We start from the raw sequence: 27,780 nt of genomic DNA, 5'->3' as shown, positions 1-27,780 counted from the left end.
GTCGCTGACGCCGCGGCGGCCTCCGGCGGCTCCGGCCTTTTGTGCGGGCGGCTGGGTCGGGTGGGGGCGGCGGCCGCGGAAGGCCAAGCCGGTGCCCTGCGGGGACGCCCAGCGCAGCCCAGCCCCGCGCAGCCCAGCCCTGCCCTGCGCCCGGGGCGCGCCCGCCGCGCCGCATCCATGTTCGAGTAAGGACCAGGCGACTAGAGCTCAGGGACCGGGCGCGCGGGGGAGGCCACCGGAGGGAGGGGGCGCCGCAGGCTTGGGGAGGGGGCGGCGCGGCAGCTGCAGAGGTCGGAGGCCTCTGCACGTGGCCCTGGCCGGGGCGATCGGGGTGGGGGCGGGGCAGGGGGCCCCCGGGCGAGGGGTGCAGCTGGGGGGTGGGGCGCGGACGCAGGACAGGGCCCGAGGTCTGGGTCGCCACTGCCGGCCCGCGACGCACTGGGTTGCGGGGTTTGGCTGGGGGCCCGCGGGCTTATCTGGCGGGGAGGGCCCTCAGGCCTGGCACCCCCCTGCCTGGTAAGCGAGGGGTGAGCGCGAGGCCGAACTGGGGCTCCGGCCTGGGATGGAGAGAGGATCCGGACCAGCCCAGGCCCACAGGCCGCAGAGCCCTGGGCCCGCCCGGAGCAGCCAGCCCCTTCCTGGCTGGGCCCCCTCCCACCGGCCTTGGCTGTTGCGGGTCTCGGGGCTGCCGGGGGTGGGGGCTTCCTGCGTCTCCCCAGGACCGCGTGCTTGAGATCATGGGGGGCGGGGGGTCCTGTGTGCTCGGAATTGACTTCTTACTCCCCTTCCGGTCCAGGTGGGCGCATGTGCTTCCAACTGTGAATTGTCTTGCAAGTTTGTGTACGTGTGTCTGGGGCTGCTAGCCTGCAGCAGCTTTGGGCCTCTGATAGGGTTCCTGCGTGTAACTTAACCATTAATTCCGACGGCGGCTCTGTGTGTTACTGTTACCTGTGTGTGTCTGGGGCTCCAAGTCTGTGGCTGTGAGCAGGTGGTTGTGTGCGTGTTGTGTCTCATTCCATCCGTAGCTCCCCGTGCAAATTAAATTACCCCTGTGTGTCTGAGTGTGACGTTGGAGTGTGTGTACTTGTGTCTGGAGTTACTGTGTGTAGCAGCTCTGATCCTTCTTGGGCTGTGTGTGTTTTACCATTAATTCCATCTGTAGCTCCAAGCGTCGCTGTAAGTCACCAGTGTGCATCCCACTGTGACTTAGTGGTGTGTGTACAAGAGTGCCTGGGGCTCTGGGTTCTACCATGACCCTCTGTGCCTGCATATGCCTGTAATTTAGCTCTGAAACGCTCTTTTCTTTTTTTTTTTCTTTTTTTTGAAATAGAGTCTGGCTCTGTCGCCCAGGCTAGAGTGCAGTGGCACGATCTTGGCCCACTTCAACCTCCTCCTCCTGGGTTCAAGCAATTCTCTTGCCTCAGCCTCCCGAGTAGCTGGGATTACAGGCGTGCGCCACCACGCCTGGCTAAGTTTCGTATTTTTAGTAGAGATGGGGTTTCACCATGTTGGCCAGGCTGATCTCGAACTCCTGACCTCAGGTGATCCACCTGCCTCGGCCTCCCAAAATGCTGAGATTACAGGCTTAAGCAACCGCACCTGGCTTGAAACTCTCATTTAGCTCTGTGTGCCCGTGTAAGTTACATTTGTGACATTGTTGTGTGTCTGGGGCTCTGTGAGTGTGGTTGTAACTTAATCTGATTCCATCTTTGTGTGAACATTCCCTTGTGTATTCCTTTGTGACAGTATTGAGTGGTGCCTAGGCCTCTCTGTGTACAGCTGAGACCCTCTGTGGTTTTGTGTGTGTGTGAACAGTGTGAGACCCCTTGTGGCTCTCTGTGGGCTTGGAACCCTCCGTTCTAAGACCCTGGGAGTACCCAGGGCACTTTGGAGGCAATAATCATAACTGACATTGTCCACCTGTTACAGTTAGTATAGCCTGTGCCACGCATTATTCCACTACCTGGCCACTGTGTCCTCAAGATCCACGCCCCGCGAGGCTGCATTATTCCCAAGTCCTGCTTGACTGTGTGAGCGTCAGGGCTCTCCACCAGCGACAGCCACTGACACCTCCACCCCTTGCCACTTTATTTTTTCTTTTCCTTTTTCTCTTTTTTTTAGACGCAGTCTCGCTCTGTAGCCCAGGCTGGAGTGCAGTGGCACGATCTCGGCTCACTGCAACCTCCGTCTCCTGGGTTCAAGCGATTCTTCTGCCTCAGCCTCCTGAGTAGCTGGGATTACAGGTGCGTGCCACCACACCTGGCTAATTTTTGTATTTTTAGTAGAGATGGGGTTTCACCATGTTGGCCAGGCTGGTCTCGAACTCCTGACTTCAGGTGATCCACCCGCCTCGGCCTCCCAAAGTGCTGGGATTACAGGCGTCAGCCACTGTGCCCACCCAGCCCCTTGCCACTTTAGAAGTAGCCTTTGCTCAGTCTTCCCTGCCAGACAGTGAACCCAGTGCAGGCACAGAACAACTCAGTGGGGATGTGTTGGCTGACTGTGGGACCTGATTTACCTGGGACTATGTATGTGTCACCCGGGGTCTTTTGGGACCAGTCTTTCACTGTATGGCTGTCTTCGGCTCTTTACTGAGACTTCCTCGTGGCTATGTGTGTGAATATAATTTATCCGGGACTTTCTGTGGGTCGCTGTATGTTTCTGTGACCCTCTGCAGCTCTTTGTCTGTGTGCACACATGCATGTGTCTGGATAACTTTCTGGGAAATTGCCATGTGACTGTAGCAGACTAGCAATGCTGCAGGTGTGTGTGTGTGTGTGTGTGTGTGTGTGTGTAATTACTCTGGCTCTCTGTAGCATACCTGTGATGCTGTTGCTCTGTGCGTGTGTCTGTGCATATGACACAGAGAGAGAGGAGACTCCTTGCAATTGTAGGGAAATGCAGTTTACCCCTGACACCTACTGTGTGGCAATCATTGAGTTTCCCTTTTATGCACACCTGTGGATGCATCTGCCCTTTTCTGACCAGAGGCAGCTCTGGGTCCATTGGGGCCTAGGAAGTTGGAGGTCAGGTGTCTGCGGAAGCAAAACAACATCCCTTCCGAGTCTCCTTACCCCTATAACAGTCCCCCAGGCTCCTCCCTTCACTCTGCCTTCAGCTAGCCTGGTTGGGCAGCCACAGGGCCCGCCCTTGAGTACTTCCTCTTTGCCCAGCCCTGGAGCAAAAACTGGGGGCGTGGTCCTTGCCCTGTCTGTGTGCCTTGAGCCTCTGTTCAGGATTCCTGCCCCCAGGCCCTGCTCCTAGATCTGTGGCTGCGGGAAAGTAGGGCAGGTCTGTGTTTCAGGCTAGACGGCTGAGAAAAGCAGGCAGGGGAGGAGTAGCAGGCCCTGCTACTTAAGAGTCCCTCCCTGCTCACCAGTGCCATCTGGGTGAAGCCAAACTCCTGACTAGGGTCACCAGGCCTGTGCACCTCCGCCAGTCCCCAAGCCCCACTGGCCACCTCACTCACGCTCAGACCTGCCAGGCTCAGTCCTGTCCCTGAGCTTGATGTTCTCCACCTGGAACAGCCTTCTCCCAGCCTTTGCCACATCTGTTCTTTGTCCTCAGGTGAACAAGTGGGCTTTGTTCAGGAAGGCTTTTGCTGACTCTTACTAAAGAAATTGGTTGGGCACGGTGGCTCATGCCTGTAATCCCAGCACTTTGGGATGCCAAGGTGGGAGGATCACTTGAGGTCAGGAGTTTGATACCAGCCTGGGCAACATAGCAAGACCCCATCTCTACAAAAAAAAGTTAAAAATCAGCTAGGCATGGTGATGTGAGACTGTAGTCCCAGCTACCAGGGAAGCTAAGGCTGGAGGATCACTTGAGCGCAAGAGTTCGGGCCTGGAGTGACCTGAGAGGCTGAGGCTTGAGAATTGCTTGAGCCCGGGAGTTCAGAGCTGCAGTTAACCATGATTTTGCCACTGTACCGCAGCCTGGGTGACAGAGTGTGACCGTGTCTCTAAAAAAAATTTTAAAAGCATCTCTGCCCCCTAGTTTTCCCATCCCTTATCTCTGTGGTCCTCAAACTTGAATGTGCGTCAGAATCTCTGGCCCCAGCCCAGTTCTGTTTCAGAAGGTTGGGAGTGGGTCCTGGACTCTGCCTTTTGAACACTTTCCAAGTCCTGCTTGCTGCTCTCTGGGGCCCATACTGAGCAGCATTGCTTTATGGCGTTCACCAGGGTCTGAGGTTGCCATCCCTGCTCACTTGTTTTCTTACTGACGGTCTATGTTTCCCTGTTTCAGCGTCAGGTCCCTGCAGGCAGGGGCTTGTATGGGCTTTGCTCACTTCCTTGTGGCGGGTGCAGGGTATTTAGAGGTGAAAGGCTGGAGTTGAGGGTCAGTCATGGAGGCTCCTAACATCAGGCGTAGTGCTTGTGAGGTCCCTGTCAGGGTCAGCAGAGCGTCATGGACAGTGGTGCACTGGGCTGGCAGCTGGGCTCTACACTCCATTTTAGTCTGCCAGTCCCTGCCGGAGGGAAAGCAGCGTAGTTAAACCAGGTGCCCTCCAGGTACTGGGCTTTGTGGATCTCACCTCACCTCCATCTCTGTGCAACCCTAGGAGGTGGGCACTAATTCCCATCATACCCAAGAGGAAACTGAGGCACAGGATGGTTCAGACACTGGCTCAGGGTCACACGGAAAGGACGCGGCTGCACTTGACTGGAAGCTCCTTGGACTGTGGGGCCCACACTCCAGGCTGCTGCCCTGGAGACCTGCGGGGTCCAAGGAGTCGTGCACCTGCTGGAACCCAAGTTCTATGAGGGGCGGGGGAGGAGGGCCAATCACCCAGGCCATCCCCAACAGTATGTGCTCACGGAACACCTCCTGTGCGCCAGGCCCTGCTCTAGGTGATGGGGACACTCACATCGTGGGTGGGGGTGGGGAGAGAAGGATAAGAACTAGGGGGAAATACCGAAGGTCCTGGGAGGCAGCAGGCAGATGTGCTTCGAAGAAAGAGAGCAGGAAGGGGGATCAGGAGGGTGGGGTAGGGGGTGTTAAATAGGGAGGTAGGGAAGGTGTCCACTGAGCAGAGAGCTGAGGGAGGTGGGGGGGCCTGTGGATGTGGATGTCTGGGAGGAAGGGCATTTTGAGCAGAGGCGCCGACCAAGGCAGGAGCTGGGAGAGGGAGTGCAGGGCTGATGACGGCAGAGAGGGACCAGCCAGGAGGGCCCTGATGGACTCAGGTGATCCCAGGCTCCCTCCCACTACAGGTGTGGGCAGGGACGGGAACAGGGAGACCAGGGAGGAGGCTGCTGGGATGGCCCAGGGGAAAAGCAGTAGCCTGGGCCGCTGGCTGTTTAATTATTTTATTCATGTATTTTATTCCACAAATTTATTTTACAAGTGTTACATGAATGCCTACCCTGCGTCCTGTCCCGCATTGTGCTGGGGACAGAGCAGTGACCCACAGACCCGTGAGGGACTTGGACCTGTCATCAGACAGTGACAGCCCAGAGTAGTCCAGGATAGGAGCTGCCCAGGGGACTGTGGGGTCACGCATGAGCCAAAGTCCTAAAGGACAAATAAGGATTTGCTAGGTAAAGAAGAACTACGACCTGGACAGACAGAATGGCATATGTTAAGGCTTGGAGTTAAGAGAGACAACTTTGAGTTGCCCCAGGTGGTGGAGGGAATCCCACCTGCACCCCAGAATACATCGAGGCCCCCAAATGGGAATCCTGCCTTGAAATAAACCAAGCCTGTGGCCAGGTGCAGTGGCTCACACCTGTAATCTCCTAGCACTTTGGGAGGCTGAGGCAGGTGGATTGCCTGAGCTCAGGAGTTCGAGACCAGCCTGGGCAACATGGTGGAACCCTGTCTCTACTAAAATACAAAAAATTAGCTGGGCATAGTGATGGGTGCATGTAATCCCAGCTACTCGGGAGGCTGAGGCGGAAGAATCACTTGAACCTGGGAGGCGCAGGTTGCATTGAGCTGAGATAGTGCCACTGCACTCCAGCCTGGGCGACAGCGCGACTCTTTGTCTCTAAAAACGAAGGAAAAAAGAAATAAACCAGGCCCATATCCTATGGCAAGTGGTTTGCCGCTTCGAGCTAGTTTCCTCCTCTGTAAAGCAGGGATGGTTAATCGTATCAAAGGCACCGGCTTGAGAAATAATACAGTTAATCATACGGAGAGCTTGACATAGTTCCTGATAAGGAGTCAACAAAGAATGTCCTTTTAAAGTTCCCAACACCATCCCCACAGTCCTTATTACAGTTCGTGTTTGCACAGTCAAGTTGGGAGTGTCCTGTTTGTTCAGTGTCTGCCTCCCCACCAGAAGGCTCATTCCCCAAGGGCAGGGGCCGTGTCCTGCGGGCTCTACTGATGCCAGCTCCAGCCAGCGTGCAGATTATTCATTTAGCCTCTGGTGGTTATTGAGCATTCGCTATGTTACTAGAGTTTTGGGCTCTAGGGACCCCGTGGTAACCAAGATCTGAAGGTCACAGTCTGGGTAGACAGTAAACAAACAGTAAACAAGCAGGACACTCCAGATAGCCCAGGGTGTGGCAACAGAGGTGCCTGCCTTAGGCTAGATGACGGGGAAGGAGAGCATTTGAGCTGAAGGGAAAAGAGCTGGTGATGCCGGGGTCATGGAAGGACATTCAGGCGGAGGGACTACAAGTGTGGAGGCCTTGGCATGGGAATGAGGTTGGAGAGCTTAGGGACAAAAGCAGGCTGGGATGGCCAGGGTGGAGGAAGGACAGGGAGAGGGAGGACGTGAGGTCAGTGAGGTTCCAGGGCCAAATCACCACACCAAGGTGAGGTCTTTGCTTTTACCTGGAGTGAGGTGCATCCAGGGCAGGGCTCAGACCTGACTCAGACGGTCACTGGCCCCCTCTGGTTGTAGGATACCAGGGAAGAGGCTGCCGGGGTGTCCAGGCTAGAGGTGATGGAGGCTGCAGCAGGGAGAAATGGGTATAATAAAAATAATGTATGTCGGGTGCGGTGGCTTACGTCTGTAATCCCAGAATTTTGGGAGGCCGAGGCGGGCAGATAACCTGAGGTCAGGAGTTCAAGACCAGCCTGGCCAACATGGTGAAATCCCGTCTCTACAAAAAATACAAAAATTAGCTGGGCATGATGGCGGGTGCCTGTAATCCCAGCTACAGGGGAAGCTGGGGCAGAATCGCTTGAACCCGGGAGGTGGAGTTTGCAGTGAGTCGAGATCGTGCCATTGCACTCCAGCCTGGGCGACAGAGCGAGACGCCATCTCAAAAAAATAAAAATAATGGAAATAGAGCTGGGTGCAGTGGCTCACACCTGTAATACCAGCACTTTGGTAGTGTCCGAGGTGGGAGGATCACTTGAGGTCAGGAGTTTGAGAACAGCCTGGGCGACATAGCTAGACCCCATCTGTACAAAAGTTTTTTAAAAATAAAAAAGCTGATGCAGTGGCGTGTACCTGTAGTCCCAGCTACCTTGGAGGCTGAGGCAGGAGGATCACTTGAGCCCGGGAGCTCGAGGCTGCAGTGAGCCATGATTGTGTCACTGCATTCCAGCCTGGGTGACACAGCGAGCCCCTATCTATAAAAATAAAAATAAAAATAAATAATGGAAATAGATTTTGAAATGAGAGATGAAGAAAATAAAGAAATTAAGAAAGGTGCTTAGGGTTTTAGCTCCAACAACTGAGTGGAAAGTCACTGTTCAATAAATATTTGTTGTATGAATTAGTAAGTTAATTTAAAAAATAGCAGGTATAGGCCAGGCATGGTGACTCATGCCTGTAATCCCAGCATTTTGGGAGGCTGAGGTGGGCAGATCACTTGAGGTCAGGAGTTCGAGACCAGCCTGGCCAACATAGTGAACCCCCATCTCTACAAAAAATACAAAAATTAGCCAGGTATGGTAGTGTGATCCTGTAATCTCAGCTACTCAGGAGGTTGAGGCAGGAGTATCTCTTGAACCCAGGAGGCGAAGGTTACATTGAGCTGAGATCACACCACTGCACTCTAGCCTGGGCGACGAGCGAGAGACTCTGTCTCAAAATAAAATAAAATAAAACATAGCAGGTGTCGTCGAGAGCTTGCTATGTGCCATGCTCTGTTAGAATTACTTTACATGGGCTGGGCATGGTGGCTCATGCCTGTAATCCCAGCATTTTGGGAGGCTGAGGCCGGAGGATTGCTTGAGGCCAGGATTTTGAGACCAGCTTGGGCAACTTAGGAAGACCCCGTCTCAAAAAAAACTAAAGTAGGCTGGGCACGGTGGCTCCCACCTGTAATCCCAGCATTTGGGAGGCCAAGGTGGGCAGATCATGAGGTCAAGAGTTCGAGACCAGCCCGGCCAACATGGTGAAACCCCATCTACTAAAAATATAAAAGTTAGCCATTCATGGTGGCAGGAACCTGTAGTGCCAGCTACTCGGGAGGCTGAGGCAGGAGAATCAGTTGAACCCAGGAGGCAGAGGTTGCAGTGAGCCGAGATCATGCCACTGACTCCAGCATGGGCAACACAGCAAGACTCTGTCGCAAAAAATAAATAAATAAAATAAAGTAAGATAAAGGAAGTGCTTTACATGTCCTGACTTGTTTAAGCCCCAAAACAACCAGATGAGGACATGTATTTATCATCCCCGGGTTACTGATGAAGTAACTGTAGCACAGAGACATTAAGGAGCATGTTCTGAGTCTCACTGCTGGGAAGAGGAACAGGATGGCTGGGTGGATGGGTGTGTTTTTGGGGATCAATGGGTGGGCCTCTGAAAATAGGCCTGTCCCCGAACCCTAGCCTGTTTTTTCCAGTTAACACTTCCCTTCCTCTTCCTGCCCCCAGCACCACACCCCACTCTGGCCGGAGCACGCCAAGCAGCTCCCCATCACTCCGGAAACGGCTGCAGCTCCTGCCCCCAAGCCGGCCCCCACCCGAGCCAGAACCAGGCACCATGGTGGAGAAGGGGTCAGATAGCTCCTCAGAGAAGGGTGGGGTGCCTGGGACCCCCAGCACCCAGAGCCTAGGCAGCCGGAACTTCATCCGCAACAGCAAGGTTGGTGCAAGCCCAGGTAGGGTGGGGAGAGGGCTGGTGGGGGGGGCTGGCCGGTGATCTAGGGGCTCATCCTGACTCCTCTCCTTTTCTTTACAGAAGATGCAGAGCTGGTACAGTGTAAGTGTCTGGGCAAGGGACTTGCTGGAGGGCTGGGAGGACAGGGTGCTGGGCCAGGAGCCCCAGGCTGCAACAGCCAAGGAGTGCATGCTGAGATGGAGTGGGTGCAGACCTAGGGTCACCTTGTATGCTATTATTTATGTGCTGTGTGACCTTGGGTGAGTTACTTAACCTCTCTGGGCCGCTCTCTGTCCTTGAGAAACAGCCCCACCTTACAAGGCTGAAGGGAACATTGAATGAGTCAGTGATGCTGGTGGGTGCTTGGTACAGGGCCTGGCTTACATAAGAAATCTGTAAATGGCAGCTGTCATTGCGGCTACTGGTTTGTTGTGTGCATTGGAATCTGTCAGGGACTTAAGAGACTGAAGGGGTTCCAGGAGCTTTGTGGGGCAGAATTGGGAGTGTGAACCCCCATCCAGATTCTCACCTCCCAAACTTCCTCAGATGCTGAGCCCCACTTACAAGCAGCGTAATGAGGACTTCCGGAAACTGTTCAGCAAACTCCCCGAAGCAGAACGCCTCATTGTGGGTGAGTCCCAGACCACTAGTCCCAGCTCCTAGCCCAGCCCTGTGACTCCCCGCCAGCCCGCGGGCGCCGGCTGAGCCTCGTGACTTGGGTGTCCTCCTATCTCTCCCTGGCCACTCTCAGATTACTCCTGCGCCCTGCAGCGTGAGATCCTGCTCCAGGGCCGCCTCTACCTCTCCGAGAACTGGATCTGCTTCTACAGCAACATCTTCCGCTGGGAGACCACGGTGAGCCCACAGCGGGGCAGGGTGCAGGGGCGGGGGCCCCCATGGCCAGGCCCCACCCCGCTCCTATTGACCCTCCTGCTGTCCTCAGATTTCCATCCAGCTGAAGGAAGTGACATGTCTGAAGAAGGAAAAGACAGCCAAGCTGATCCCCAACGCCATCCAGATCTGCACGGAGAGCGAGAAGGTGACGGAGGACCCGGTGACGGGACCAGGCGGTCCCCCCTCTCAGCAGGCCGCCTCCCGCAACCATGCAAAGCCCCGTTTGTTCTGCACCCTGAGTTCTCTCCGAGCTGTCCCCTTCTTTCTGTTCTCCCGGCCCAGGCGCCCATCACCCCTGACCTGATCCCTGCACCAGCCTCTCCTCTCTTTCCCTGCAACCTGTCACCTCACACAGCTGCTCAGCAACAGCAGAAATAGTAAAACTCTCCCATGTATGTGGCACTTCAGCCGCCCCTCCCTTCGTAAGTCTCCCCGATGCTGTGTCCTGTCCCTGTCATTGTGGCCTCATGTCCGTTGGTTGCAAGATGGCTTTCTCACCAACGGTCCAACAAGAAGGGGGACAGGTGTGGGGGACACTTTCCAGCAGACTTCTCTTTGTGTTTTGTTGGTTAAAAGTGGATCTGGCCAGGTACAGTGGCTCATGCCTGTAACCCTAGCATTTTGGGGAGGCTGAGGCAGGAAGATTGGTTGAGCCCAAGAGGTCGAGGCTAGCCTGGGCAACATAGGGAGGCCCTGTCTCTTAAAAAGCAAAAAATGAACCAGGTGTGGTGGCACGCACCTATAGTCCCAGCTACTCACTCAGGAGGCTGAGACAGGAGGATGGCTTGAGCCCAGGAGGTTGAGGCTGCAGTGAGCTGTGATCATGCCACTGCACTCCAGCCTGGGTGACAAAGCCAGACCCTGTCTCAAAAAAAAAAAAAAAAAAAAAAGGATCAACTGACCATTCTTAGTGGCAAAGGAGGCTGGGCAAGTTCCCTGGGCTTCCCCCATCACATCCCAGCCCCTCTGGGCTGACCCTGCCTAGAGATGCATCTGCCCCTCCGTGGACTGGAAGCTCCAAGGACAGGGCCAGGGGCCGTCTCCCCAGCCCAGTGATTCTGGCATTGTCCAGTGCAGGGCCAAGCGCAGGACAGATGTTTTGTGGAACTAATGCAGGGGTGAATTAGTGGAGTCATGGGGACAAAGATGTGGCATCAGCGCAGATGAGGGTGGCGCTTCCCCGCCTCTGTCCTGGTTGCTCCCCAACCTGCTCACACCTCTCTCTCTCGCTCTCTCCCTGACAGCATTTCTTCACTTCCTTTGGGGCCCGTGACCGCTGCTTCCTCCTCATCTTCCGCCTCTGGCAGAATGCACTGCTTGAAAAGGTGGGCCTGGGTGAGGCCTGGGTGGGGATGGGGTGTTCCCAGGGGGACCATGGAGCCAGGGACCCCAGAACTTGTGGAGCTGGAGGCAGTCCTGGCTCTTCTCCATGGGCACCAGGCCCAGTGCCCCTGCAGCTCCTCCCTGGGCTCCACCTGATCCTGAAGCTGAGTCTCTGGCAAAGGGACATGAATTGGTGTAAACCATCGTAATTCTTCCCTGGGGCTGGGAATGATTTTCACCCTGAAGGAAATCCGGGTTCCGCTGGCAGTGGGGGAGCATGGATAGAGGTTGGGTGGTCATCACAGGATACTGGCTATGGCTGGCCCACAGCACCTCAGAGAGCCCCAGCCCCATCCTCCGGCTCAGCGGCACTCACGCACTGCCTTCTCAGAGGCTCCGAAGTCCCTGGAGGAGGCAGGAGTGCTGAGGGTCCCGTTCAGCATCCTGAGAGAGGGACAGCGCACAGTCAGGCCCTAAGGAGGACAGGGCAGAGCCCCGGGATTCCAGCCCCATCCCCTGGGGCAAGTGATTGAACCCCATCTGTCAAATGGGGGCCATCACCACTTCTCAGCACCCAGAATTTTGCCCAGAATAAGTACTCAGTCATGTCAGCTCTTATAAGCAGAGTAGCCCAGTGGTTAGCTCCCTCGCCACCCCCTCTGCCCCCTGGCTGTAGACCAGCTCCCCTGGGGGGTCACATCTCAGCACTGCTACTTCCTGGCTGGACCTTGGCATGTCACCTTGCACTTCTCAGCACCATTGTCTTAAAAGGATGATGAGGTTAGCACCTCCTTTCCAGATGGTTTTGAAGATACAGTGAGTTAGCACATCTGTAAAGTGGTTAGAAGAATGCACCTAGTTGACAAGGTGGCAAATGTCTGCTGCTATCATCACTTACTGTTATCTGTCATCACTGTCATTCAGCCACTCTGACCATGGGTGGCTGAAAGCTCAAGGCTCCTGAGGACACCTGGGAAAAGATTCGGGGGGCCACGATGGCATAGACGTGGGAGACTCAGCCCTGGAGTCTGGCAGGGCTTGACCAAGTCACTTGGTGACCTTGAACACATGACTTTCCCTACATAACTTCCCCTTCCTGGGCCTCTGTATTCTCTGTAAAGATGGGAACATTCATGTCTGGGCACGGTGGCTCATGCCTGTAATCCCAGCACTTTGGTAGGCTGAGACAGGTGGATCGGGGTGCCCACGAGGTCAGGAGATCGAGACCAGCCTGGCCAACATGGTGAAACCCCGTCTCTACTAAAATTGCAAAAATTAGCTGGGCGTGGTAGCAAGCACCTGTAATCCCAGCTCCTTGGGAAGCTGAGGTAGGAGAATCGCTTGAACTCAGGAGGGAGAGGTTGCAGTGAGCTGAGATCACACCACTGATCTTACCAGCCTGAGCGACAGAGCCAGGCTCCACCTCCAAAAAAACAAACAAACAAACAAAAAAAGTTATAAAAAATAATGGGAACATTCTCTGGCCAGAGTATTGTGGGGACTTGGGAGGCGGGAGGTTTGAGTCTTGGGCGCAGGCCCTGGAGGGGCTGTAGCAGATTTCCTGCGTGCTGGGGCCAGGTCTGGTGCGGGAGATCATGGCTGCCTCCTTGTGGAAGCCAGGGGAACTGCGGAGGCCGAGGGCTGGTGGGGAATCTGGCGGGCCGGGCTCTGGCTGGGGTGAGATGGAGGCCAACCCCAGGTCCCGCCTCCCCAGACGCTGAGTCCCCGCGAGCTCTGGCACCTGGTGCATCAGTGCTACGGCTCAGAGCTGGGCCTCACCAGTGAGGATGAGGACTATGTCTGCCCCTTGCAGCTGAACGGTCTGGGGTGAGTTGGCGGTCAAAGGAGGGGAAGGGTTCGGGGGAGAACAGGACAGTCGGCGTGCAGAATTCCTGGAGTGCTGGGGGGCCTGAGGTGGTTGTATGAAGTCTGGAGGATTCAGGAGGGTGTGTGGGGCCTCAAGGACACAGCAGTCCTGCTTCTTCCCCTTCTGCATAGGACCCCCAAGGAAGTGGGAGATGTGATCGCCCTGAGCGACATCACCTCCTCGGGGGCAGCCGACCGCAGCCAGGAGCCAAGCCCAGTGGGTTCGCGCCGTGGCCGCGTCACGCCCAACCTTTCCCGAGCCAGCAGCGACGCAGACCACGGGGTGAGTGGTGGGGTGGAAGAGAGGTGGGATACTGATAGGAAGAGAGAGGAGGGCTGGGGGTGCAGTGGGAGAAGAACAGCCTGACAGATTTGGAGGGGAATGGATAGAGGGACAGGGGAGGCCTGGATGGAGGAACAGGACGGGGAGGGGAAGACGGACATGCGACAGATAGGGAAAGAGAGACAGGGAAGAGAGGGGACAGACAGAAAGGATGAGAGACAGAAGGGGTGGGAGATGGGTGGATAGATGAAGCAGCAGACAGACAGATGGACAGGACAGGTAAGAAAGCTTATGGCTCAGGCATCTGAGACAAGCCTGGCAGGGGCTGAGAGGGGTCCTCATCTGGGTGGCCCCAGGCTGCTCGCAGCTCAGCCGTGAGCCCTCGGTGCACACACCACCCAGGGTCTGCACAGGCTCTGGAATCCTTGTGGCCAGTGTGGACTTGGGAGCCCTGGGGCTGGGATGGAGATGGCCAAGGCTGCATCGGGCCTTTCTCCACAGGCAGAGGAGGACAAGGAGGAGCAGGTAGACAGCCAGCCAGATGCCTCCTCCAGCCAGACAGTGACCCCGGTGGCTGAACCCCCGAGCACAGAGCCCACCCAGCCTGACGGGCCCACCACCCTGGGCCCCTTGGATCTGCTGCCCAGCGAGGAGCTATTGACAGACACAAGTAACTCCTCTTCATCCACTGGGGAGGAAGGTGAGGCAGCCAGGCCCAATTCATTCGCCTCCGGTACTTGCAAGCCTCGCTCAGTCTTAAGCAAGAGGGGATGGATTTGCCCGCGGCACTGAGAATCCAGGGGCAGGCAGGATGGCGTTCAGGTGCTGTTGCTAGAAATCTGTCTTTACTCTGTTTTGAAGGCAGCATGGCAGGGTGAACACGAGCACAGACTGAAGGCAGCTTGATGGGTTTCACATCCTGGTCGCACCACTTCCTGACCATGTCACGTGGGCAAATTATGTAACTTCTCTGAGCTTTGCTTTCCTCCTCTGAAAATGGGGTTAACAATGATAATACCTACTTCATAGGATTGTTGTTAAGAGACTATAAATGAAACCGGGTGTGATGGCTCACATCTGTAATCCCAGCACTTTGGGAGGCCAAGGTAGGAAGGATTGCTTGAGGCCAAGAGTTGGAGAACAGCCTGAGCAGCAAAGCAAGACCCCGTTTTGTACAAAAAAGAAAAAAAAAGGAAAAATCTAGGTGTGGTGGTGCATATCTATAGTCCCAGCTACTTGGCAGACCAAGGCAAGAGGATCCCATGAGGCCAAGAGTTTGAGACAAGCCTGGGCAACATAGTGAGACCCCTGTCTTTACAAAAAATTTAAAAATTAGCCAGGCATGGTGTCATGCACCCTGTGTAGTCTCAGCTACTGGGGAGGCTGAGGCAGGAGGTTCGCTTGAGCCCAGGAGTTGGAGGCTGCAGTGAGCTATGATTGCACCACTGCACTCCGGCCTGAGCAACAGAGCGAGACCCTGTCTCTAAAACGAACAAAGGGAGACAATTAAGTTATTTCATACATCTAAAGGGCCAGTTAGTAAGCGTTGACTATTAGTATTTCAATTATCGTTATTATATTCATTTTCTCTCCACTAATTTTCAGCTAGCGTCTACTCTTGTCTCTTATGGGGCAGAGATAGCCTCAGCCCTGCCCCAGACCAGCCCAATGAGAGAGAGGAGCCTATTTTTCCCAGTGTCTACAGTGGACACCCTAGGGTTAGCTCTGATTGGCCCAACTTGAGAGCGTGCCTGCCCCTGAACCAATCACTGTGGTTGATCGGATAGACCTGGGCCACCCACTCACCCCCGAACCAATTGCTCTGCTCCTAGGTTGATGCTCCCAGGAACGCATGCTATCTGGTAATGAATCCCTGTAATTTAAATCTCAGGGCCTAGGTGTGTTCTCCACCCAGAACCAAGCACAGTGGCACTGACTGTCTGGGCCTGGAGCACATGCCCACCCTCAATCCATCCCTGAGTCACAGGAGGGCTCTGTGTCAGTGTCTAGCTCTGCTCCAGGAGGTTGGGTCTGCCCATGCACACTACAAGGCCTGGGAGTGTGGAGGCGTGGCCTGCAGAGGGAGGGAGGAGTGTAGGCAGTCATCATCTTCGGCTCTCCTCTGTCTCCAGCGGACTTGGCTGCCCTGCTTCCCGACCTCTCCGGCCGCCTCCTCATCAACTCTGTCTTCCATGTGGGCGCTGAGCGGCTCCAGCAGATGCTCTTCTCGGACTCGCCCTTCCTTCAGGGCTTCCTACAGCAGTGCAAGTTCACAGGTCAGCGGGTGCATGAAGGAGAGGCTGAGGTTACCCAGGTTCGGGGGAGGGGTGAGGAAGGGTAGCCCAGGGCAGGGTGGGGTGGTGAAAAGCAACGTCTGTCAGACCAGAAGCAGTTCTGCCTCTTAACTAGCTGGGTAGGCTTGGGCGGAGTTCTGAGACTCTCTGTGCCTCAGTTTCTCCTTCTGTATAATGGGGGTATGATAATAGTACCTGGCTTATTGGTTATCATGAGAACTAAGTGAGTTCATACTAGAAAAGTGCCTAGAGCAATACCATATAGTAAGCGTTTAATAAATACAAGTTAAGAGGCTGAGGTGGGGCTGGGTACGGTGGCTCACACCTGTAATCCCAGCACTTTGGGAGGCCGAGGTGGGCAGATCACTCGAGGTCAGGAGTGCGAGACCAGCCAGAGCAACGTGGTTAAACCTTGTCTCTACTAAAAATACAAAAATCAGCTAGGTGTGGTGGCGCACGCCTTTAGTCCCAGCTACTTGGGAGGCTGAAGTGGGAGAATTGCTTGAACCTCGGAAGCGGAGGATGCAGTGAGCTGAGATCACACTGCACTCCAGCCTGGGCGACACAGCGAAACTCTGTCTCAAAAAAACGGGGGCTGGGGGTGGGGTGCTGGGTGCAGTGGCTCACGCTTATAATCCCAGCACTTTGGGAGGCCGAGGCAGGTGGATCACCTGAGGTCAGGAGTTTGAGACCAGCCTGGCCAACATGGCAAAACCCCATCTCCACTAAAAATACAAAAAAATTAGCCAGGCATGGTGGCGGGCACCTGTAATCCCAGCTACTCAGGAGGCTGAGGCAGGAGAATCACTTGAACTCGGGAGGCAGAGGTTGCAGTGAGCCAAGATCGTGCCGTTGCACTCCAGCCTGGGCAACAGAGCGAGACTCTGTCTCAAAAAAAAAAAAGCGGGAGGAAGGCCAAGGTGGGAAGATCACATCAGCCCAGAAGTTGGAGACCAGCCTGGGCAACATAATGAGACTCAGTCTTTACAAAAATAAAAAAAAAATTAGCTGAGCATGATGCTGCACACCTGTAATTCCAGCTACTCTGGAGGCTCAGGCGAGAGAATTGCTTGAACCCAGGAGGTGGAAGTTGCAGTGAGCCAAGATCATGCCACTGCACTTCAGCCTGGGTGACAGAGAGACTCCATTAAAAAAAAAAAAAGCTCCTGAGGCCTCCCCAGAGGCCGAGCAGATGCCGGCATCATGCTTCCTGTACAGCCTGTGGAACTGTGAACCCATTAAACCTCTTTTAAGTTACTGAGCCTTAGGTATTTATAGTAACGTAAGAACGGCCTAATACAGAGCTCCTCAGCCTGACACGCCAGCCCTTTTAGGACATAAGCATAGTTTTGGGGGCCTTGTAGCCCCCCAACACAAGGCACCATCTTCCTGACCGCAGGGGATACTACATGTCTCATCAATACAGAAAAAGAAACAGAGAAACTCCCATCTGACACGCTCCTCCCCTGCTTGAATCTCTTTCGTAGCCTCCCAAGTTCCTTGGCTGGTCTCATGTCAACCCTTCAGCCTCACCCAGCGCTGTGGCTGCCCCTCTCCATACCAGGCTGCCCCATCCCAGCCTCAGGGGACTTCTCCCAATATTGGCCTCCAGCCTCAGGGCCTTTACTGGTACCACACCGGCCTCCTGGGCTCCTCTGCCCCCACCCCCTTCCTTCCTCAGTTCCTCCTTCAGGCCTTGGTTTTGATTTCACATCCTCCTGGCAGCCTTCCCTTACCTTCCTCAGATCCCAGATACCCCCAGATACTCACAGCCTCTGCCCTTAACTCACACCATGCCGGTAGTGTGTGGTTTTTATTTATAGATATTTCCTGTTGTTCTCAAGAGATTCTGGGTGCTAAGGGCAGGAGTTCATCTATCCTGGTCTCCCACTGGCCTCCAAGCCCTGCATAGGCCTGACAGAGTGGACATATAACACGTATTTATTTATTTATTCATTTTTGAGTCAGGGTCTTGCTGTCGCCCCAGCTGGAATGCAGTAGCATAATCTTGGGTCACTGTAGCCTCTGCCTCCTGGGTTCAAGCCATTCTTCTGCCTCAGCCTCCCGAATAGCCAGGATTACAGGTGCCCACCACCATGCCCAGCTAATTTTTGTATTTTTAGTAGAGACGGGGTTTCACCATGTTGGCCAGGCTGGTTTCAAACTCATGACCTCAGGTGATCCTCCTGCCTCGGCCTCCCAAATTTCCCAAGGTGCTGGGATTACAGGCGTGAGCCACCATGCCCGGCTGCCTCAGGGAGCTTTTGATCATGGTGGAAGACAAAGGGGGAGCAAGTGAGAGTGGAGGGGAGGTGCGACACACTTAAATGACCAGATTTCGGAAGAACTCACTATCATGAAGACAGCAGCAAACCATGAGGGATCCGCCCCCATGATCCAAACACCTCTCACCAGGCCCTACCACCAGCATTAGGGATTACAATTCAACATGAGATTTGGGTGGGGACAAATATCCAAACTATACCAAACTCAGACTCTGTTCTAGGGGTACTGGGGAGCCATGGAGTGTTCTAGGCAGAGAAGGGATAGAGTCAGGCTTGGCTTTAACAAGATGCCCCTGGACCAGATGGGGAGACTGAGGCCAGACACTCAAGGGAAGGCTGGGAGGGGCACTGGGCAGGCAAAGATGGGCTGAACCAGGAGTGACGCTCAGTAGATTTGGTGAACACACAGTGTAGGTAATCATCTGGGGTCTGACTAGGGGGTGTCCAGGGCAAGGCCTACCGCTCCAGTGGGAGCCTGGGGGACCCTAGGCCACCCCTGAGTGGGGGCCTGGGAGATGCAGCAGGTTTGGGGAGGTGCTGAGGCTGTGTGGAGCTCGGTGGGTTCAAGGGGTCCAGGGACCTTCCAGGGGAAGGTGTTCAAAAGATTGCAGGTCCAATGCTCAGGGCAGAAGCCAGGATGGGTGCAGAGGGGGAAACTGAGGCTGCAGCAGTGGATGAGATGGCCCTACCCCAACAGCTAAGGTTTTAGGCTCCTGGAAGGAAGGTGGGGACACAGAGGAGTGGTGGGGATTGGGACAAGTCCCCAGAGAGACCTCCCAGAAGGCTGAGTCTCCTGCGGCCTGTGGGCAAATGACTGGGGTGTGGCCTCCTCATGCTGCTCCTCCCTCCCCTAGACGTGACCCTGAGCCCCTGGAGCGGGGACAGCAAGTGCCACCAGCGCCGGGTGCTGACGTACACCATCCCCATCAGCAACCCACTGGGCCCCAAGAGCGCCTCCGTGGTGGAGACACAGGTGGGCCAGGTGGGGCAGCCGGGTGGGTGGGGCAGCTGGGTGTGTGGGGTGGCTCTGACTCCTCCGGCTCTGTCCCTGCAGACGCTGTTCCGGCGCGGCCCCCAGGCCGGTGGGTGTGTGGTGGACTCTGAGGTGCTGACGCAGGGCATCCCCTACCAGGACTACTTCTACACTGCCCACCGCTACTGCATCCTGGGTCTGGCCCGGAACAAGGCGCGGCTCCGGTGAGCGGTGGCTGGACCCCTCCACCCGATGCCCTGGTGGCTCCAGGGCCTCCTGTCCACTCCTCAAGTCAACAGCAGAGCCTTGGTTCCCACCCTGGTGGAGGAACAGAAGCGTGGGGTTCCTGAGGCCCTTGTCCTCCGAATAGTGGAGGGTAGAGGAAGAGTGGCCCTGGGATGGCTCCTCCCATCTACAGAGGGTGTTTGAGCCTCAAGACTCGGAGGATACAGCAAAGCCAGGCAATATCACCTCTCTCAGGGAGCTCATAGTCTAGTGGGGAATTGGACAGTAGAGAAATAATCAGGAAAATCTGCAGAACATTCACTGGCAGTTAGGCCTGTGGAGAAAAATGAGGAAAACATGGCAAGCTAAAGAAGCAGAGCATGGAGGCTTTTACACCCGACACACTGGTCAGGGAAGGGCCCGCTGGGTAAGAAATGTTTCACCAGGAACCTGAAGGAGCTGAGAGCAACTCATTTGGGACAGCAGGTGCAAAGGCCCTGAGGCAGGGTTGTGGGCAATGGCTGGAGTGGAGTAAGATTGAGTGAGTAGGAGCTGAGATTAAAGTGGTGAACCGGGGCCCAGCACAGTGGCTCACACCTGTAATCCCAGCGCTTTGGGAGACTGAGGCAGGAGTATCACTTGAGCCCAGAGATCAAGAGTAGCCTGGGTAACGTACAGAGGCCCTGTCTCTACAAAAAAAATTTTTTTTAATTAGCCAGGGGCCAGGCGCAGTGGCTTACGCCTGTAATCCCAGCAACTTGGGAGGCTGAGGCGGGCGGATCACTTGAGGTCAGGAGTTCGAGACCAGCCTGGCCAACATGGTGAAACCCCATCTCTACTAAAAATACAAAAATTAGTCGGGGGTGGTGGTGCACGTCTGTAATCCCTTGAACCTAGGAGGTGAAGGTTGCAGTGAGCCGAGATCCGGCCACTGCACTTCGGCCTGGGTGACGGAGTGAAACTCTGTCTCAAAAAAACAAACAAACAAACAAACAAAAAAACAAGTTAAAAAATTAGCCAGACATGGTGGAGATGTCAGTGAGCCATGATCACACCGTTGCACTTCAGCCTGGGTGGCAGAGCAAGACCCTGTCTCAAAAAAAAAAAAAGAAAAAGGTGAACCAGATGTGGCTCATGGTGAAGACTTGACTTTACCTGGAGTGAGGTGCAACCAGGCAAGGGCTCTGAGCCAGGAGGGCGCTGACCTGACTCAGGTGGTGCCAGGCTCCTTCTAGCTCCCTCTGTTCTGGTGGGAACAGACTGCAAAGACAGGTACAGGAGCAGGGAGGCCAGGGAGGAGGCCGCTGGGACATCCAGGTTGGAGGGGACGGAGGCTGAATCAGGGTGGGGAAATGGAGGGGGAAGAGTTTAGATTCTGGAGAGATTTTGTAGGTTTAGCTGACAGGATTTGCTGAGAGATTGGATGTGGCGGTGAGGGAAAGAGAGCTCAAGGAATACCCGGAGGCATTTGGCCCAAATCACTACAACGTTGGAGCTGCCCTTGACCCAGATGGGGGCGGCAGGGAGGCATGGGTTTGGGGAAAGACCAGGAGGTCAGTTTGGGTCTGATCTGTCTATGTTGAGCTGAGCCCATGTGGAGCTGGGGTGCAGCAGCTGAATGGAAGAGGTTCAGGGGCATGGTCTGGCTAAGACGTCAGTCTGTGAGTGGACAGGGCTCAGGCCATCGGGAGCATTGCCCAGGTAGTGGGCATAGGTGGAGAAGGACCGAGGGCTGAGTTGGCTGGCATTTGGGCTGGGCGGGGTGGTGTATGGGGTATCCAGGGAAGCCATGGGGGGTAGGGAACCTATCTGTTTTGTCTGTGAGTGACAAGGTGCCCTCTCTGAATTAGGGGAAGGAAAGAACTCAGCTTGGGGGACGGGGCAGCCAGGGCTGGAGTCAGACCCTTACCTCCTTCCCCTGATCTCCCAACCCCAGAGTGTCCTCTGAGATCCGCTACCGAAAGCAGCCGTGGAGCCTGGTGAAGTCGCTCATTGAGAAGAACTCGTGGAGCGGCATTGAAGACTATTTCCACCATCTGGGTAGGGACAGAAGGCCAGCCGGGGCGCAGGTTGGGGGATGGCCTGGCCAGGTATGGACATCCAGAGCCCCCTCTCTTTTACGCAGAGCGAGAGCTCGCCAAGGCTGAGAAGCTGTCTCTGGAGGAAGGCGGGAAGGATGCCCGGGGCTTGCTATCCGGCCTGCGGCGGCGGAAGCGGCCCCTGAGCTGGCGGGCTCACGGGGATGGGCCCCAGCACCCAGATCCTGACCCCTGTGCCCGGGCCGGCATGCACACCTCGGGTGCGTTCCGTTGGGGCCGGGTTGGGGTAGGCGGAGGATCGGGGGTCCTGGACTGGGCCATCTGACTCCAAGCCGCTCTCCTGCAGGCTCCCTCAGCTCCCGCTTCTCCGAACCATCTGTGGACCAGGGCCCCGGGGCAGGCATCCCCAGTGCCCTGGTTCTCATCAGCATTGTGTGAGTAAGAGACAGGAGCAGTGGCCACACAGGCCTGAACCTGCCTTCTGACTGTGTGACCTTGGGCAAGTGTGTGGCCTCTTTGAGCTCCCTGCTTAAGTGGGAGTGTGGGTTTGCTCACAGCAAGGATTAGACGAGGCGATGTTTGGGATGTGCCGGTTTGTCATGGAGAAGCCTTCCCTGCTAGAACAGCAGAGCCCGGGGGGGCTATGGGAGATCAGAGGGGCCTGACCTCACCCAAGGATCAAGGGGGGCTTTCTGGAGGAGCAGGCACACAAGGATTCTGGAATTAGGTGCACAGGGAGAGGTGTGCCTAACAAATGAGGTCATTTATGCACGTTATGTTCTCTGTGCCCACCCCTAAGCTGGGCGATGCTGAGGACACAGCAGTGACCTTGAGGAAAAGGTAGACCTCACACCAGACCAGAGTGATCCAGGCTGGGATGGGGGAGGTATGGGCAGAGGAGTCAGGGCTGGGAGTGGGGAAGCCCTGGGAGGCCAGCGGCAGCTTCCTCCCAGGCCACAGGGGGCAGTCAGGATGGGCGTCCTGAGAGAGTGGAGACCGCATAGGCTAAGGGCTTGGGCAGGGAGAACCCACACTCCTGCCCAGAAGCCTGCAGGAGTTGGCAGGCAGGACACTGGGAGGAAACAAGCAGGATCCCGGGGTTGAGCAGACCCTGGGAGGTGAGGGTCAGGCCGGCTACATGCTCAGCCTCTGAGCCTCAGCTCTCGGCTCTCATCCAGTGAGGGGGTGTAGTGCACTCAGCCAAGAGCTGCCCAGGGTGAGGAGGGCTGGGGGTGGCGGGACCAGGCCAGGTGACGCTCATCTCTCTGTCTCCCCTCACTGCTGCTGCTGCAGGATCTGTGTGAGGTAGGGTCCTGAGTCCTCCCCCTGCCCTCCCCTCCCTGCACCCCACCCCTGCTGCAGCCTCTTCTCCCCACCCCACGACCCCCAGGTCCCCCAAGGAGGTGGCCTGGCATGGCAGCCAAGGGTATGGGCATCAGACAGACCTGGATTTGAACCCTGACTTTCCTGCTATAGACTGTGCAACCCTAGGCATGTCTCTCACCCTCTCTGAGCCTCATTCTCCTCCTCTGCAATGGGGGATAGAGGTGTCCCTACAAGGTGTAGTTGTATGGGGGGGTTCAGAGCATCTAGACCCCAGGAATCCTGACCTCTGACCCCTGTCCCCAGCCTTATCATCCTCATCGCCCTCAACGTCCTGCTCTTCTACCGTCTCTGGTCCCTGGAAAGGACAGCCCACACCTTTGAGTCCTGGCACAGCCTGGCCCTGGCCAAGGGGTGAGTGGGTAGCCTGGGGAAATGGGGGGGCTTGGGCACATCGGGGGAGGCCAAGGCCCTGCTCAGGCCTGGCATCCCCACAGCAAGTTCCCCCAGACGGCCACAGAGTGGGCCGAGATCCTGGCGCTGCAGAAGCAATTCCACAGCGTGGAGGTGCACAAGTGGAGGCAGATCCTGCGGGCCTCCGTGGAGCTCCTGGACGAGGTAGGAGGCGCCACTCGGGCAGGGCTGGGGGCTGCAGGGCTGCAGGGTCCTGTGTTGAAACCCCACCATGCGGCAGGCACTTCCCCTCTTCGGGTCTCAGTGTCCTCCTCTGTAAAATGAGGAGGCCACTCAGAGTCCCCACCCCACAGCATTGCCCGGGAAAGCATGGAAGCATGGATGGAAGAAAGAACTGATTGGCTCACATCCTGGAGAAAAGTCCAGAGGCGTCTCACGTTAGGCACGGCCGGGTTCGGTCACTCAATGGCAATAAGAGTCAGTCTCTCGTGCCCACTCTGCCCTGTGCCCATCTCCAGGGTTGGCTTCATTGGAGGCCACCCTTTTTCCCCCGACGGGACCACAGAGCTTACTCTCATTGGCTGCCGGGGTCCCAGGCCCACCCCTGACACATCACAGCAGCCAGGGCAGGCCAGGTGTGGTCCCTCTACCCGCTACCCCCCTCTGGGGTAACTAAGGGGTCACATGGTCTGAAGGGGAGAGACTCTCCAAAGGACCTGAGGTCTCGTCTCCGAAACGGAGTGGACCCAGACACCCAGTGTAGTTCAGGGACAATGTCTACTCAGACAGTCAGGTTCCAATTCCGGTGTGTGACCTCATGCAAGTGATTTTGCTATGGTGGCCATGGCCTCCTCTGTGCACAGAATAATGACTGATGCTACCTCAAAGACTGTTGTGAGGATGAGACAAGTTGACATTGGGAGTGGTGCCAGGCCTGCAGGAAACACTGGATGTGGGCTGGCTGTCCTGAGTGTGAGCCTAGTGCCAGGGACAAAGCAGATGCCCAATAAATGTGATGTCATCACACGGCAATGCCCTCAGGCCCCAGTAGACTCAGGCCAGCAGTTGCGGTGCGTCAGAGCAAGTGTCAGGCCAGCAGTTGCGGTGGGTCAGAACAAGTGTTAGGGACTGGGGAAGGTGTTGAGGGGGAAAGCGGATGGGAAATAGAGAGTCTGGCATTGCCTGCATTTCCAAGGCCATCAGAGCTGAAGTTGTGGGTGACGGTGAAAATCTTGTCTCGTCGGACCCTTCCATATCAGAAGGCTCATCTTTAGGGGTCTCATTCCCCCCCGAAATCAATGGGAGAGGCTCACACTGGAAAGGGCGGGGCAGGACGGGGTGGGGAGGGGATGAAGGCTGAGGCCCCATCAGTCATAGAGAGGGTGGGCAGGGCCCCCCATCCTGCGTTATTTTATTTTATTCTTTTGAGACAGGATCTCATTCTGTTGCCCAGGCTGGAGTGCAGTGGCACAATCATGGCTCATCGCTGCCTCGAACTCCTGGCTCAAGTGATCCTCCTGCCTCAGCCTCCTGAGTAGCTGGGACTATAGGCATGCACCACCACGCCTGGCCAATTTTAAAATTTTTTGTAGAGACCAGTCTCACCATGTTGCCCAGGCTGGTCTCAAACTCCTGGCCTCAGGCAATCCTCCCGCCTCAGCCTCCCAAAGTCCTAGGATTGCAGGTGTGATCCACCATGCCTGGCCCTGAGTTAAATTTTTATCATTTTCCTCTCTCTCAAACTGCCAAGGATGCAGAGTTGACGTCACAGATTGGTGCTCACAGTAGATGTAGACTGAGCACTTACCTGCAGCCGGGCTGTTCTAAGTTTTAAGCATGACTGCTGTATCCCCACAGCCAGCCTTTGAGTAAGATGCTCTTGTTATCCCAGTTTTTTTGAGACAGTCTCGATCTGTCACCCAGGCTGGCATGCAGTGGTGTGACCTCTGCCTTCCAGGTTAAAACGATTCTCATGCCTCAGCTTCCCAAGTAGCTGGGATTACAGGCACCCGCCACCACACCTGGCTAATTTTTGTATTTTTAGTAGAGATGGGGTTTCACCATGTTGGCCAGGCTAGTCTTGAACTCCTGACCTTAAGTGATCCACCAGTCTCAGCCTCCCAAAGTGCTGAGATTACAGGCACGAGGCACTGTGTCCGGCCGTTATCCCGGTTTTATACATAGGTAGGCGATATGAGGCATCCAGAGGTTCGAGGAGCTCAGGAGCTTGCCCGAGGTCACAGAGTGGGTAATGGTGACAGCTAACATGTGCTGAGCACTTAGTGTACACCGGGTTCTCAGTGCTCCTCAGAAGCCTGAAATAATCCCGTGGAGCAGATGTGTTACAGACCCGTATTTCAAATGAGGGGATTTTGGCTCAGGGTGGTTACGGGACTTGCCTGAGGTTAACTGAGGTAACAAGCAGCAGAGCCGGGATTTGAACGCAGGCCATCGAGGTCCCAGGCACACACTAAGCCCCTTCCGCTGCTGCCTCTGAGAAGTTAAACTGGGTGCAGTGTGGCTGTGCTCTTTTCACCAAGGGACCCTGGGGTGGGGCAGTATGGCCTCTAGACCGTCCTCAGTTTCTCAATGGCAGGATGGGGGTGGGCGACATCACCCCCCAGCCTCCAGCGTTCACCCCCGACCCTGCTCACCTCCTCCCCGCAGATGAAATTCTCGCTGGAGAAGCTGCACCAAGGCATCACAGTCTCAGACCCTCCCTTTGACACCCAGCCCCGGCCTGATGACAGCTTTTCCTGAGGACCCTGGCCATGCAGCTGTTCCCCCACATGGACAGATGGACACACAGAGCCTCGGCGGCCACTGCTGGCACAGTGTGAGCGCCAGGCATCTCCCACCCGCCCCTCCCAACAGCCCAACCAGGGGCTGTGCAGACGTGGGGGCCACGGAACCGAGATGCACTTTAGACCAGGGAGCTGGCCCGGCCTCTGGCAGGCCCCCCACTAACTTATTTTGCCCGGCTGAGGTTGTGGGGGGTGCCTCCTGGGGTGCACGTTTCCCTCAGCTCTGGGTTTAATGTATTATATTTATTTGGGGCCAACAGTACCCCAATAAATGGTCAGAAATGGCTGTGGCTGTGCCTGTGGGGCCTTGGGAGTGGGTGGGAGCCTCCTGTTGCACTCAGATCCTGCCGTGGTGGGGAGGGGACGTCTGTCTGTGTTCTGGGGCCATAGTCACTGAAACGATCTGGAAATCCCCCAGCATCTTACACAAGCTTTACATCATCTGAGGTCAACACAGGAACTCCGAGGACAGACTCTGGTAGCCGGAGTTCAAATCCTGCTTCCTAGCAGTGGTGTAACTGCAGCAGGTCAACCCCCTGGAGCTCCAGTACCCTTTCCTGTGCAATGGGTGGAATGGCAGTACCTGTCTCTCAGGATTGTTAGAAGGGAGTGGTTCTCAAACTTGAGCTGCATTAGAATCTCCTGGAGGGCTTGATGAAAAACAGACTGTAGGCCCCTCCCTCCAAATTTCTGGTTCAGTAGGTCTGGGGCAGGGCTGGGATTCTGCCTTTATAACGAGTTCCCAGGAGATGCTCATGGTGCCATCCCAGACGACACTTTGTTTTTTTGTTTGTTTTAAGTTAGGGTCTCTGTTGCCCAGGCTGGAGTGCAGTGGCACAAACATGGCTCACAGCAGCTTCGACCTCCTGTGCTCAAGCCGTCCTCCCACCTCAGCCTTCTGAGTAGGTGGGACTACAGGTGTAAGCCACCATGCCCGGCTAATTTTTTATTTCTGTTTGGAGATGGGATCTCACTATGTTGCCCAGGCTGGTCTTGAACTCCTGGCCTCCAGCGATCCTCCCACCTCAGCTTCCCAAAGTGTTGGGATTTCAGGTGTGAGCCACCATGCCCAGCCCCAGACCACACTTTGAGAACCACTATTATAGGTTCAAGGAGTTCATAAATGTGGCTACTTATGACAGGGCCTGGCACAGATGGAATGGAGTAAGTATTCAATAAATGTTACACTTATTGCATAAAAATAGAGGGAAAAAAGTAACTCATGTAGTGAGTACCAAGTACGTACGTACCCAGCTCTGTGCCAAGATCTGATGTTCATTTTATTCTCACAGTGATTCCATGAGGCAGAGACAAAGATGTACACGCCCGAGGCTACCCAGCAGAGAGGCAGACTCCAGGCCTGACCCCTGGGGTCTCCACATTTACATGCAAGGTCCTAACCCCCTCAGGACCCCACCACAGCCCATTCAGGCTGACTTTGGTTGGATTCCTGTTTTACAGATGAGGAAATGAACTTGGAGGCAAAGTCCCTGGTCCAGAAAGAACCCAGGTCCACCTCATGCAAACCTTGTCCTGGTTCCAGAGGGAGTGTGTGGGGCAGAGACACCTTTGGCATGTCACACCCCCGGCTATAAGAATCATCGTAACTGATGGCTTGGAGCAGGGGACTGGAGGAGGGATTGGAGAGTGGATCAGGAGTGGCATAGGAGGCAAAGCCAGCCTCTCCTACGCTCTAGCTGTGTGATCATGGCAAGGTACCCACGCTGAGCCTCAGTCTTCTATATCTGTAACATGGGTATAATAATAATATCACCTATAGGAAGAATTAAATGAGCTAATGTTAGTAAAGTGCTTAGAATGCTTAGAACAGCACCAAGCCCATACATAGTAGGTGCTCACTGAACATAGCTTATAGGGCTGCGAGGTGCCTCCTGTCCAGTGCTGAGGCCTGTCCTCACTGTGCCTTCACCTACCATCCCCCACCAGTGGAAGGGCCCGGAACAGCAAGAGGGTTATTCTCTGCGGGGGAATTTCACAGCTCAGGAGGTGCTGGCGTAAAAGTCTAGACCACAGAGGTGTCGGATGTCCC

General features: G+C 55.6%; 1 protein-coding gene across 4 annotated transcripts; it reads left to right on the top strand.

Annotated features, from left to right (window-relative positions):
* On the top strand, positions 1–26,016 carry GRAMD1A (GRAM domain containing 1A). 4 transcript variants are annotated; one of them, XM_030820203.1, is made up of 20 exons: positions 1–185; positions 8,782–8,992; positions 9,089–9,109; positions 9,554–9,638; positions 9,759–9,862; positions 9,951–10,046; positions 11,146–11,226; positions 12,939–13,051; positions 13,223–13,373; positions 13,875–14,073; positions 15,506–15,649; positions 18,807–18,925; positions 19,007–19,149; positions 21,087–21,190; positions 21,276–21,449; positions 21,536–21,623; positions 22,483–22,494; positions 22,819–22,926; positions 23,010–23,130; positions 25,594–26,016. In XM_030820203.1, the coding sequence occupies exons 1-20, from the start codon at positions 178–180 to the stop codon at positions 25,684–25,686; spliced, it is 2,175 nt and encodes a 724-aa protein (XP_030676063.1). In that variant the 5' UTR covers positions 1–177; the 3' UTR covers positions 25,687–26,016. The 4 variants fall into 4 exon arrangements, with proteins under 4 accessions (XP_030676063.1, XP_030676065.1, XP_030676061.1 ...); XM_030820201.1 differs by lacking the exon at positions 1–185 and adding an exon at positions 6,629–6,654; XM_030820205.1 differs by lacking the exon at positions 22,483–22,494.
* The last annotated feature ends 1,764 nt before the right edge of the window (positions 26,017–27,780 follow it).

This window comes from Nomascus leucogenys, chromosome 10 (assembly GCF_006542625.1).
Source record: "Nomascus leucogenys isolate Asia chromosome 10, Asia_NLE_v1, whole genome shotgun sequence".
NCBI classification, from domain to species: domain Eukaryota; kingdom Metazoa; phylum Chordata; class Mammalia; order Primates; family Hylobatidae; genus Nomascus; species Nomascus leucogenys.
Note: the sequence above shows the minus strand (reverse complement) of the source record. Positions and strands in the feature narration are given on the sequence as shown.

Coding starts and splice junctions, on each gene's coding strand:
- GRAMD1A (XM_030820201.1), top strand. Junction 13,052..13,222: donor TTGCAGCTGAACGGTCTGGG/GTGAGTTGGCGG, acceptor CCTTCTGCATAG/GACCCCCAAGGAAGTGGGAG. Junction 21,191..21,275: donor AGACTATTTCCACCATCTGG/GTAGGGACAGAA, acceptor TCTTTTACGCAG/AGCGAGAGCTCGCCAAGGCT.